This window comes from Odontesthes bonariensis, chromosome 12 (genome assembly GCF_027942865.1).
Source record: "Odontesthes bonariensis isolate fOdoBon6 chromosome 12, fOdoBon6.hap1, whole genome shotgun sequence".
Classification (NCBI taxonomy): Eukaryota; Metazoa; Chordata; class Actinopteri; order Atheriniformes; family Atherinopsidae; genus Odontesthes; species Odontesthes bonariensis.
In genome coordinates this window covers 28,237,384-28,250,090 of record NC_134517.1, presented here as the reverse complement: position 1 = coordinate 28,250,090, position 12,707 = coordinate 28,237,384, and the positions used below count along the sequence as shown (strand labels likewise).

Genomic DNA, 12,707 nt, shown 5'->3' with positions numbered 1-12,707 from the left:
CATCAGAGGCAGCCGTCTCTCCCTTGCATCTCTTTATTCAGGCACTTACTTTATGTCAAACGCCTTAACCACTGCATGTTTCTGCTCATATTGGACTAAGTGTCCCCAGTTCCTAAAAGGCAGCAGCAATGCCTTAATTAAAGCCGTCTGGAGGGAAGAAAATGTTTCCCCTGCTTTTACCTCAAGAGTACCAGAGTTTAGGAACCCCAATTTGTCGCAGGATATTCCACATTTCTAGCTCTTCGTCTGCTTTATCTGCACATATATACGAGACAAATCCATCCGTATGTTCTGCAACCATTCACCTCAGAGTTAAACTTTCTGCTTTTAGTCTGTCAGGAGCTCTGAGATCACCTCACACGACTTCACTTAGAAAAGTCTGAGAGTTGCTTTAAAGGTAGGGTAGGAGATCCTGGATTTTGAGTCCAGCGAAGCTGCATTTTGAAAATACACAGGTCAAAAGTCCCAACCCTTTTCTTCACTTTCCCCCCGAAGGCACGCCTCTAGAATACACGAACGCGCACGAAGGTGCACGAGCGCTGTTCTGACAGCAAGCATCGATCGTTGCCGTATTTAGTATTTAGTATATGCTAACTATACGTTTAATAATGCTAGGTGCTAGCCAAGCTGGCTCTAGTTTAGCTTCCTGCCAAGCTTCTGGACGCGTAATTCGTTCACGGAGCAGGGTACGCGCACAGGGGGGGGAGGAGGGGGAGGGAGGAGCAGATTGCAGTTTGATAGACGGCATCAGAATCCAATCATCGTTAACGGTCCGTTCACAATGATTGGATACTGTTTTTTCTAGATTGTACGTTCTAGAGGCCACTAAAACTTTTTATTTTTGTGTCAAAACTTTTAATTAATTAGTTGCAATGGGGGTGTGAAGAGTATTTCAAGCAATATGTAAAAAAATGTTCCAGAAAAAGGAACCCCTACCCCACCTTTAAGGCTCGTCGTTTTTTTGGGTCGTCATCAGTCTGTCGAGCGTAGCATCACTCGACACACTGAGCTGCGTCTGAATCTGATTGGACAATATTACTCCAGAAATGATCCATCTTCTGTCTCAGCCAGTAAAACTTCACACGGTCCACGTGCATCTTATAATATCGTAAACTTTGGATCGTGATCTTACCCGAGCCTTCTCCGTACTTTGAACTTTTTGTTCCCGAGGCTCACGAATGGTTTGCATTCTCGGTTTTAGATGCGGATAATGATGGGACGCCTCCCGGAGAGACTTCTCCACTCGGCTGGATGCTGTGAAGGAGTGTTCCTTCACCACAGAGAGGAACCCTGCATCACTTCTGTGGATATTCAGGACTTTTATGTTGCACAGCTCAGCAGCTGGCCATCGTATCTCTTCCTCAGAAACTCTCCCTGATTAATCTGTGCTGTTTCTGCAGCCTAATCGTGTTTTTTTCCACACATCACATGTCATTTTTGTGGATATTTTCTGAATATATCTCTCCATAAAACTGTCCATACGATTTAAGGTTTTATTGATTGTTTTTAAGTGTTTAAACTCCATGGGCCCGTCTTACTTAAGTGAGCTGCTGCAGCCCTACACTCCACTCAGAGCCCTGTTGGCTGTTCCCAAAGCTAAAGACCGGAGGTGATGGAGGTGATGGAGGTGATGGAGCCTTCTCTGTGGAGCACCCAGACTGTGGAGCAGCCTCCCGGTGTCTGTCAGCTCCTCTCAGTCTTTAGTCTTTAGTTCAAATCCAGACTGAAAACTCATCTCTTTTCCCTGGCCTTCCACTAACTGAAATGGAGCTTTCCTTGGCTTGCTAATTTTATTGTATATTTATTTTATTGTTATTTTATTGCTAATTTAATCTCAAATTTTATTTTCATCTGTGATGAAGTTATTCTTAATTCATTTAAATTATTTATTCGTTTCTCTTTGTATTCTTTTATGTATTTTTAATGCTTCTTCCACTCCCTGCTGCAATGCTTTTATTTTATGTAAAGCACTTTGAATTGTTTGTACATGAAATGTGCTACAAATAAATTTGATTTGATTTGATTATTGCCATTTTATTGATGACTCTCTTAATATGTGATACAGTTGCTATTGTGAAGCACTTTGGTCAGCTGAGGTTGTTTTAATGTGCTATATAAATACATTTTGAATTGAAATGAATAAAGCACTTTAGAGTCAAAAGGCCCCAGAAAAAGATGCGTTTATACATTCAAGATCGAATATTAACTTTCAATTCGTCAATAATCTCACATGAATCTGCACATTAAACTGGAACTCAGGTCTTTTCTAACCTGAAGTTTATCATTCAAGCGGTTTATCTTCTAATAAATAGGAATATGTGGGGTTAACTTCCTGCTTGTGTGCTTTAAATGAAGAAAGAAAGTCCAATGGTACTTTCATGCAAATCGCCTTTAAGGAAGCAGCAGGTCGCACTCATCGATACGTGCGTGCGTTGCTGCCGAGCGCCCCACGCTGGGATAATAAGGGGCTTTGGCACATTTTGTTGCAGTGTCACACCAACCTTTCATATCAGATGCCAGACAAACAAACACGGCTGGAGCCTGCCTGTGTTTGGGATGAGAGGACGTAAGATAGAGCCGTTCCAGGGCTCGGGGAACGATGATGGATGATGATGACTGGAATCAGTCGTTTAGAAATACATGCCGATATGCTTATTGGCCGGCTGAGGGAGGGGGGAGCTAAATCCACTAATGTCCCTAATGAGGTTATCCCTGACATCTATTGATAGATGGTCCAGTCTGTGAGTGAAATTTCTTTCCATTTCCACTCTGTCCTCCAACACTCATGAAGCAGTAATGATTCGGTTGAAGTGGCGACTGAGCCTCGGAGTGCAGAGTGTGTAGTTCGCCGGCCCGTTTCATACATGGCTGCATCTCAAAGTCGGACCTACCTGTGGTGGAGGGGAGATGGGTAACTCTGCTCAGACAGGTGAGCGTGAACCAGGTGGAGGACAGCGAGGCTCCTGCCAGCATCAGCACCAGGATCAGCTTCAGCATCCCGCGGATGGAGTCGGCGAATCTGGAGGTGAGCAGATTTATATTAAAAACAACGACATGCTGACAGGCATAGTCATTCTAAAATGATCTGTACATTAACAAACAGTTTGCCTCATTCACTCAGTTAAAAGACAAGTTTTCCCTGCCATTGTCACACTTTTTTTCGATACCTACAAACCAGGAACTATGTGCGCCACAATGTGCCTAATTTTGAGTCTCTCCCTGAGGAAAGCAGGGTTTATAAACTTTTGCTCGGCCCTCCTGACTCAAAACATTTGATTTCTGATTTTGTCGGGGTGTTTTCTGGGCAAGTGGATTCTTCCACTTACTCTTTAAAGACAGCTTGGGAGGACGAGTTAGGTTTACAGATCGATGATGGTGTTTGGGAGGAGAGCCTCAGTAGGATTCAACACTGTTCAATTAATGTCAGACATCAGTTAATTCAATTTAAGGTTTTTGCTCATTTTATTTATTTATTTATTTATTTTTTCTTTAAATTTATTTCTTTATTTTTTTATATAGGCATACTTATTTTTTGTTACTATTATTTATACATTTTTTCTATTATCCTTATTTCTCTTATATGTCCTACACAACTTGAAAAAGATCTTATAAAAATACTGTGAAAAAAACAAACAAAAAAAAAAAACACCAACATTGCTAAGGCTCACACTATGTCTATAAATTCACATCTTAAACTTATACAGTACAAATGGTTAATATGGACATACGTAACTCCAATACATTTAAATAGATATAATAGAAATGTACCAGATGTATGGAATCCAGAGGAACTCGATTTCACTGCATTTGGCAACGCAGAAAGATTAAAACATTCTGGGCTATAGTCGAGAAGATCGTTTCAAAACAAATCGTATTGGACCCTAAACTTTTTTTGTTGAGCATATACCCAGAGAAACATAACTATAGTAGGAATGAGCGGGCATTTATAGACCTCAGCTTGCTTTATGCCAAGAAATGTGTTGCATTATTGTGGAAAAAGATCTGTAGACCGAGTACTTCTCAATGGATAAGACAGATGTTAGCAAGCCTTCCATTAGAGAGAATAACTTTCATATTAAAGGCTAAACGGCAATTATTTGAAGACATGTGGAGCATCAGCTACATTAAGGACTTGGATTTAATAGATGAAGAAGTGGATGACTAATCTTTGTGGGCAACCTGATCCTGACCGTGTAAGATTTGTATGTTTTCTCTATATTTGTGTCTTATTTTGCATTTATTAATAATACTTGTTTGTATATAGATTATCACCTCGGTTAACAGGAGGAGCATCCTTGTTTTGAGTGGTATGTTTCGTTTTACTTTTACTTGTTGTAGGAGCTATTTGTAAAGTTAGTTTTTGTTTTTTTGGTTCTAGTTGTAAATTTAAATTGCTAATTATGAGTAACTTTATTTGATTAATTTCACTGCTTTATTTAGATTAGATTTTCTGCTAATATTCCTTGTTAGTTATTTGTTTAGAATATTTTTGGTAATTGGGTCACACTGGCCACCTGGAGTACCAGCATGCACCTGGGTGGGCCGATGGTTTTTTACCAGGGAAAAAGGAGAGAGCAGCAGGTTTTCTTTGTTCTTTTGTTTGTTTTATTGTTTTGAAATAAATCATCAGAAAACGCAAGAATTCATTTTGGACATTCATCTTCTTTTGCCTGCGTTAAACCACATCCCCCATGGTGCATCAGTGGTCTTTTGATTTTGTTTGGTTTAAGTTTAATTTGTTTTTTATGGACAAATGGCCACTACACTTGTCTTTAAACAAATGCAGCGACTTTTTGTATGGAAGTTGAATGAAGATATACAAATGTAAAGGCTGTATGTAAAAGTGTTAAAAACTGAAAATAATTAAAACACTGGCATGAAATATAAACTGTTAACGTGAGTAAACAGAAACGAGGGGAATCGTTTATAAACTCAGCCTGTATATAACACAGAACTGTGGACCGTTTCACAGACAGGCTACATCATTTCCCTCGCCCACCTGTTTCTGAGTGTCTTACTTCTCATTTCGTAAAGAAAGACTATTCATAGAGTCTATTTGATTCGTCTCACAAGCCAAGCAGACAGACTTGAGACGCACGTTGTATCATACTGTGGGAGGCGAGCCATCAGGCCATTCCCAAAGAGCTCTCTTGAGCTCTGTGGTTTCTCCTTATAGCCCCCTCTAAACTCTCAAAGTTCATTAGTTCCTCCCGGCTCCTCTGGGTGTGCACATGGATGCCGGAGGAGGATTAGATGGAGCTGCAGAGGCCGCAGCAAAGCCAGACACTAATTACTTTTGTTTGGTTGCACACGGGCAGGATGCTTGAGAAAAGAGGGCTGAACATGACAATTACCTTAAAGCGAGAATTAAAAGGCGCATTGGAAATGGATGATTGGTTCAGCGGGGATGTGAAGTTCTGTCAGTGTCTTAGGGCTAAAGGATGAGGGGAAACATTTGGATGGATAATTAGCATGGCCGCTGTGGCCTTTTTAGATTAAATTAATGTGTCTTAGGACTTCTGGGGCTGTTTTTCATAACGTGACACACAGAGGTGGGTAGTAAAAAAATAGTTTTAAATCACTATACTTTTTACTTTTCCTTGAGTAGATGTGTGCAGCAGAAACTGCCCTTTTACTCCGCTACATTAGGCTACAATGAGCTGGTTACTTTTCTTCTTACCTCTTTGGTATTCTACGCCTCATTATTTTTATCCCCCCGCGTACGCCTCATTTTAATGTTTTATTCTGACAGAGAGAGAGACTTCCGCCAAAGGCTCTACCACCTGACTGTGTTCCACCAATCAGACGTAGCCGTGCAGTCTGGTCACGTGACCGTACTCAATCTCAGCGGCGGGACGGGTTAACTTTACAGTTTACAGTCGTAGCAAACAAAGAAACAGATGAAAAATGTCAGAATCAACGGTGGGAAATGAAGACGCAGACGAGGCCTCATACTGAAAGCATGTTTACCTTACAAAGAGTGAGAAACAGCAGCTACATTATGTGTCTTCTGTGTCAACCAAAACAAACGCACATTTCAGCAGAAACTCAACATCTAACCTGAGGAAACATGTAGCGGGAAGTTTCCTAAACTCGTTTTTTCCCCCCATGGATAGATGAATGTTTGTTTTTTAGGTTACATATGGGTTACATATGTTTTAAACATTTCCTAAGTCTCTCTTATTTTCTATTGAAGTTCTTGAATTTACCTGGATTATTTTAATTTAAGCTATTTTGTAATTAATTAATTCATTTTAATTTATTTTATCAATTGGATGAACTCTAATCTGCCTAAAGATGATTATTTAGTATTTTTGTCTGTCTGATTGAATGCTTGTGTTAACAAATAAATCAGACGTTACTCAACAGTTACTCAGTACTTGAGTAGTTATTTCACAGAGCACTTTTTTACTCTTACTAATCTTTGGCTACTCTACCCACCTCTGGTGACACATCAACTACATGTTCACAGGACAAACAAAACATGCCTAACTCCTGAAAGACTACAAGGCTCATCCTGAGGAACTCTGCTGGTCTTTTCTGAGGATTATAGATTGAATCGGCTGCGTCAGTAATGGCCGTCCACCAGGCACTTTCCACAACAACAGGATCTAACTTCTCTGTCTGCCAGTAACAAGCTGACATCCACAACCTTTAAACAATTCTTGGTGCCAGATATGGAGGAAATCCTTCGCCTACACCCTGCAAAGCTCTTAACTCTTTGCAAAGAGGATCACGGGCATCATCTCCAATCTGATCCTGCATGCAGAGTAAGCAGCTTAGACTCCATCTCTGGTCCCATAGTCCTACTCCATCAAAAGCTCGGTCAGTGTTTGGCACATCTGTCACATTATGTTTATTTACCGCTGGATTACGAATGAATAAAGGCAATAAAAAAAAAAGATCCTTTTCCTCATTATATGTATAATGTTTTTAAAATAAACAAATCCAACCCTTTTCAAACTCAATTAGAGCCCAAAATAAATCAAAATGCTCAACAATGAGCCTCACGGGCAAACTGGGTGTAGGTTGTAACGCATTTAGATAAATCCTACTACCACAAACCACAGAATAAATGCTTCATCTATCTTAGCTGCACATGCTTTGAGAATTTACAGTATATTTTTGTATAAAAATCAAAGAATTTCTTCCTGGGTTCTGAAGCTTTGTGTCACACTCTGGGGGTAAATATAGAGCGGCTTACCACAAGAAAAACTGAGAATGGTATTGAACAAGAAAACAGTTTTGTCACGAGCATTTTGCATATCCTCTGCAGGTAATGCGATTTCTAATCTCTGTTTCACTTCTCATTGAGTAAAGAGAGTCGTGTCATCTCGTGACGTAACGGCAAAAATTAAAAGCCAATCTTTTACGCTCCCCTAACAGGATTTATTGGCCATAAAGATCATAATCTCAGCCATGTAGAATCAGATTTCATTTTCTGCTCTCCAGTCCCTGCAGGGAAGGATGGAATATCATCATTCTGAGTAAAGAGCATGCAGCAAATAACCAAAGATGACCAACAAGCAATCACAGGCTGTTCCTGTTTGCAGGCAAAACAAATTAGATCCTCATTTGTGTTTGCTCTGTGCCGTCTCATTAAAGCGCAGCATTGTGCGGCTCAGACCTCCGTGATGTGAAGGAGAATAACCTGGTTCTGTTCTCTGACGCCTCCTTCCCACCTCCCTCTTTCTCTGAGGCTCGTCATGAAAAGATAACGAGTGAGGCTCGTTAGCCGTCGTCCCCGCCCTCCGTTACTCGGTAAAATAGATAAATAAATCAACCAATCACCCGATTAGGCAGCTGCTTGATTGTTTGTCTAACGTTCTCATGTCGGGCGCCGCCCCTTTGAGCAAGGCTCCCACCCGTGATGCAGAAAATAGCGCACTTCTAAAAAAGCCTGTGTTCTTTTTGGCAAGCGTTAAGAGCTAATTCCCAAAGAAGTTTAGCATTACAGGAGTAGAAGCCACTTAAAGTGTGAACCAAAAAAGCCTTTTAAGGAGTGGATTTTCTGCTCCCTGTGGTAATCTGAACGTGCTCGCTTTAAAGGAGAGGGACAGCTACCGGCGTACAATACACGACATCGCAACATTACAATCTAATGGCTGCTGGTGGGTGGGACGAGATATAAAAAAAAAAAAAAGACTTGTGATCCCAAACTGCAGCAAACTGCTAAAGAAGAGAGAGACGGGGAAATAAGAGCAGCAGAATTTAGCCTTAAGAGAATAAAGTGAGACAGAAGCGAATCAAAGAAATGAAAAATGCCGTTCCAGTTTCTTCTGTTTCAGCTCTTGTTAAAACATATCTTTAATTACAGGACCCTGGTCAGATGGCATCGAGGGGCCTCGACTCCCAAAAGACAGCCCAATCAGCCCGGTAACTGGAAATACTTAATGAGAACACCGGCTCCCCGTTATGCAAGGCCCTCGAGCAGCAGTCAAATCCCAGCAGGTCACTGCTTCAATTAGGTTTTACACAGACACAAAAAAACAATACAGACGTATACTGCAGGTGTTTGGTTAGATGGTAACAAAAGCTGACTTGCAATCTCTGAAATAAAGCTTAATAAGAAGCTGTGAACCCGGTTTTTCCTGCTTTGACCTCCAAAAATCAGAGCTTTTTCAAAGCCGGGAGCGGGAGGAAGCAATGATGCATGTGTCCTCAAAGGGTCAAAACTGCTTGGCAGTAAACAAAAACAACAACTTTTCGTCCCTTCTGACCTTTCTTCAGTCACTTACTTCCATGGTAAACATAAGCGATCATAATAAATATATAAAGAAATATTATGCGAGGAGATTTTTCTCTAAAGCTTGAAAAGACGTGACAAAAGGCTCAAATATCCTAAAATAGTTCAAACTTCCAGATGTAGAAAGTTCAGACGTGTTACAGTATTGCACCTTTGAGTTAATATTGAATTAAAGGGGGGGGGGGGGGGGGGGACACTGAATTAAATCTTTTCTACAGTTGCTACAAGCTGAGCGCTCGAGCACCAGCAGCCATGTTTAGCTGCAGACACTGTTCCAGCTAAATTCACCCGACTAAGGAAATAAGAAGTAATCAATCTCTACACCGACTCCGAGTCTGTGTAGTCCACCTCAGAATTCATCAGCTCTGTTTACATATACTTTCACTGATTAACAGAGGGAGTTATGGGCTCATTTCCCTGATTACAACTTAAAGAAAACGCCAGACCTGCCAGGAAGTGCTGATTGGGCCTTGGCCTGCTAAAAACATATATCCATCAGAGCAGAAATTAATCCCTTTTACTTTTGCGGACTCCACACTTTGGCTCCCCGTCTGTCAGTGGAAGTCGAGCGGTGGCTGCTAAAACATCAGGAGTTGCAGGAATTGGGACCGAATAGCAAAAGAAAGCAGTTGATGTGAGGAGAACAAAAGAGTCGACCCTCCACTCTGATTAACGTTAGATTTATTAGTACTTCCTGGAGTCGGGTGGATGCATTCATGCTTTCCACTGTGAGGAAAATGTAAAAGACAAAGCTTTCTAACCTATAGCACAGAATGCTTTAAAGGCCTGTTTCTTTACATTTTGTTTATGCTGTCCGTTAAGCGTCTTATTTAGGGCTGGACGAGTTAACTCAATTAATTATCAGTTAATTATTTAATGCCGATAAATATTTTATCGCGCATTAACGCAGTTTTTATTTATTTATTTATTTTTTATTCCAAAAAAAATTCACAAACTTTTTTGGGGGGCCTTTTGTGCCTTTTGTGCCAGGAAGCAGGGGGCAGAGAGAGGGGGAACGACATGCAGCACAGGGCCGTCCAATGCAGGACTCGAACCGGGGCCAGCTGCAGCGAGGACTATAGCCTCAGTACATGGGGCGCCTGCTCAACCCACTACGCCACCGACCACCACTGTTTTATTATTTATTTTATTATTGTAAAAGTCTGTTGCTCACAGGCTTTTATTTTGTAAAAATCTGTCGCTCACAGGCTTTTATTTTGTAAAAGTCTGTTGCTGTCTGCTGTGGAACCGGAAAAGAAAGTAATCGGCGGATCCACCAAACATGGAGAAGGGTACGGAACTTTTACTCGGCCATTTTCATTTTAAAGTTCTTCCAGACGGCGGAGTCGACAGAACCAAAGTCATCTGTAAACACTGCCAAGTTGAATTGTCTTCTCAGCGTAGTAGTTCCAGTCTAAAATATCACTTAAAGACAAAACACACAACTGATAGCAGCAAGTCATTCAAGGAAACAGACAGTGGAGCGAGGCTTCTACATAAAAACTACAGAAAGATGCTGATGTTAAAAGTGTGTTTGCACAACAAATGTTATGGCACTTTCATTCATATGGCAGCACATTTAAAATAAAACTAAATGCTAAAAGCTATACACTACTTTTGAATTCATTTTTGGATTTTTCGTACAAATGCGATTAATCAGGGAAATCATGTGATTAATTAGATTAAACATTTTAATCGTTGCCCAGCCCTAGTCTTATTTGTATCAAAGTTGGAGATATGCTGATGAAGAACTGATATCTGTGTTTGTATATGTGCCAGTCCCCGGTTTAGTCTATTTGAATGTTGCAAACACTGTTGAACCGCAGAGCTTTCACTTCATCTGCACCGAACCCTGTGGTCCCTACTTTCTCTTTTTTTTCTGCTTCTTGTTCATTTTTGGTCCCAACAGACACCGCTTTTAAATGACGCCATGTTCCTAAATCTCATCTTTGCCGTGGTCACAACGGCAACACAGATGATTGTACGTGGAATATGTCTGACTGAGCTGCGAAGAAAGCCTTCAGCTGTTAATGAGGTGTTACAATGAATGCTTATTTTCTAATTTGATGCCTCGCTGGGTCCATCAACTTTTAACTGAGCTGGCTTGTATCAGTTTAATAGACAAACTGAGCTGCCATTTAAAATCAGAGATGTGAGGGCCAGTTCATCAGTTGTGAGCTAGCATGAATTCACGTTCATATCTGGAAATTATATACAGTTTTCACTCAGTGAAACATGCACGGAGTTTACATGTGGGAGAGTTTAACTGCTGAATCCATTATCAGGAGGATCTGGGCTCCAAGTGTGCAGAGGTCTCAGATGTCTGCACATGCTTGGGTAGCTTTACTGTATTAATTCAATTCCCCTTAAAAGAAAAACAAACTCAGTGGTCACAAAGTGGGGCAGATGCACGATAAAAACAGGAACATACCTGGCCATTGCCACCCCAAACACACATCCACCAACAGTAGACCAGAAGCCTATCCAGCCTGCATTCACCTGTCAGAGAAGAAGAAAACGGCAGTTAAAATACAAAGTAAGGGTTTTCTCCAAGTGTCTGAAGTCTGCCGAGACCTTTCAGCCACCGTGTCTGGTGGGTTGCCAGGTCTGGCAGCGAGGCCAGTGTGTGTGTAAGATTGTTGTCCTCTCTTATTTACAGGAATGGAAGCCAACAAAGACACACCGGCCTTCAAGCCAGAGGAGAGGATGTTAAGGCCGAGGGAATCAATAAGAGGTAAAGTGTTGCACGCGTGACACAAACACACACATCCAGCGCGTGACACTCAGATGAAAACATCTCCGCATGCCAACAACGGTGTTTGGTTCCCATTAATCTCCCCGAGGCAATAACTCACATTCAACCAAATCCAACCAGATGGAGGACGAAGCGGCGAGGGAGCCGAATCTAAAGCAATCCGATGCTTTCTCTCAATCACGCTCTGCACAAACATGTCAGGAAGGTGTCTAATAAAGATGAGTAGACAATCAAAGTTATGAAAGATCAAATGTGTTCGGGCTTAATGAGTGATGAATGCCAGACTGCCATTAAATTTGACCCTAATGCTGCTCTCCTGGGTGTCAGGCGAGGACCAGATTACTGAAAGATGGTAAACCTGCACAGCCTGAGGCAGAATGGTGAGATGAACCGCATCCTCTCCCACAACGAAGATCAAAACATGTGAATCAAAGACGTTTTTCAGCACCTGCACGGCACCGATAGTTGCCCTTCATGCATGCATGTGATGTGGAGGATCTCTGAGGTGTGTAATGTCACACCAACTCTGAAGCCAAAACACACATTTGCTTTCACAGATATTTCTGTTGGAAAGAGTTAATCACCTGGAATACTCTTAGGGCCTTGGAAACATAAAAAAGAGCAGATTTGAGGCTTAAACCGTGGAAACCGTGTGATATTGGATCTGTTCTGAGGTTAAAGCCGGAGCTTCAGGCGTCACACATGCTACCTGCTCTCCCATATAAACCATTTAGGCCTCATAGTGCTGATCCGTAACATGTTGTTTCACTGTAAAATCCACAAAGGATGTTTAATAATGTGACAGTAAAAAGGGTTCAACTAAAAGAATCTGGACACAATGAATCAGCATTCTTGGTCTCTGCATTTAAAGGAGAAGTTCGTTTTTTTGTTTTTTTTGGACCTGGACCTGATTTCTGGCATAAAATACGTTCATCTACTCACCGATAACAGTTTGGTGAAAGTTGGCGTCCTTCAGAAGATATTTAGATCACTCGAGAGCCGCATATATCCATATAACGGGAGAGAACAGGGCAGAGACAATACAGCCTCTAAATAAGGCATTATCTGTCTTTATTTCACCAATACTTTAAGACCGATGAATGAATGAACGCGTACTATTGCGCTGTTAGCTCAGAGCTATATGGATATACGCGGATCTCCAGGGATCTAAATATCTTCCAAAGGACGCCGACTTTCACCAAACTG

General features: G+C 41.3%; 1 protein-coding gene across 2 annotated transcripts in view; it reads right to left on the bottom strand.

The window, feature by feature from the left end:
• The window catches only part of slc49a4 (solute carrier family 49 member 4), a 60,079-nt gene that overhangs the window by 19,708 nt on the left and 27,664 nt on the right, over positions 1-12,707 (bottom strand). For both annotated transcript variants that reach the window (XR_012772560.1, XM_075479973.1), the window contains exons 6-7: positions 11,178-11,245; positions 2,892-3,019 (exon numbers count right to left, since the gene is read on the bottom strand). Coding sequence is in view for 1 of the 2 variants with exons in the window: in XM_075479973.1 (XP_075336088.1) it covers positions 2,892-3,019; positions 11,178-11,245 (196 nt within the window). In the remaining variant the exon portion in view is untranslated. The remainder of the gene's footprint in view (positions 1-2,891; positions 3,020-11,177; positions 11,246-12,707) is intronic.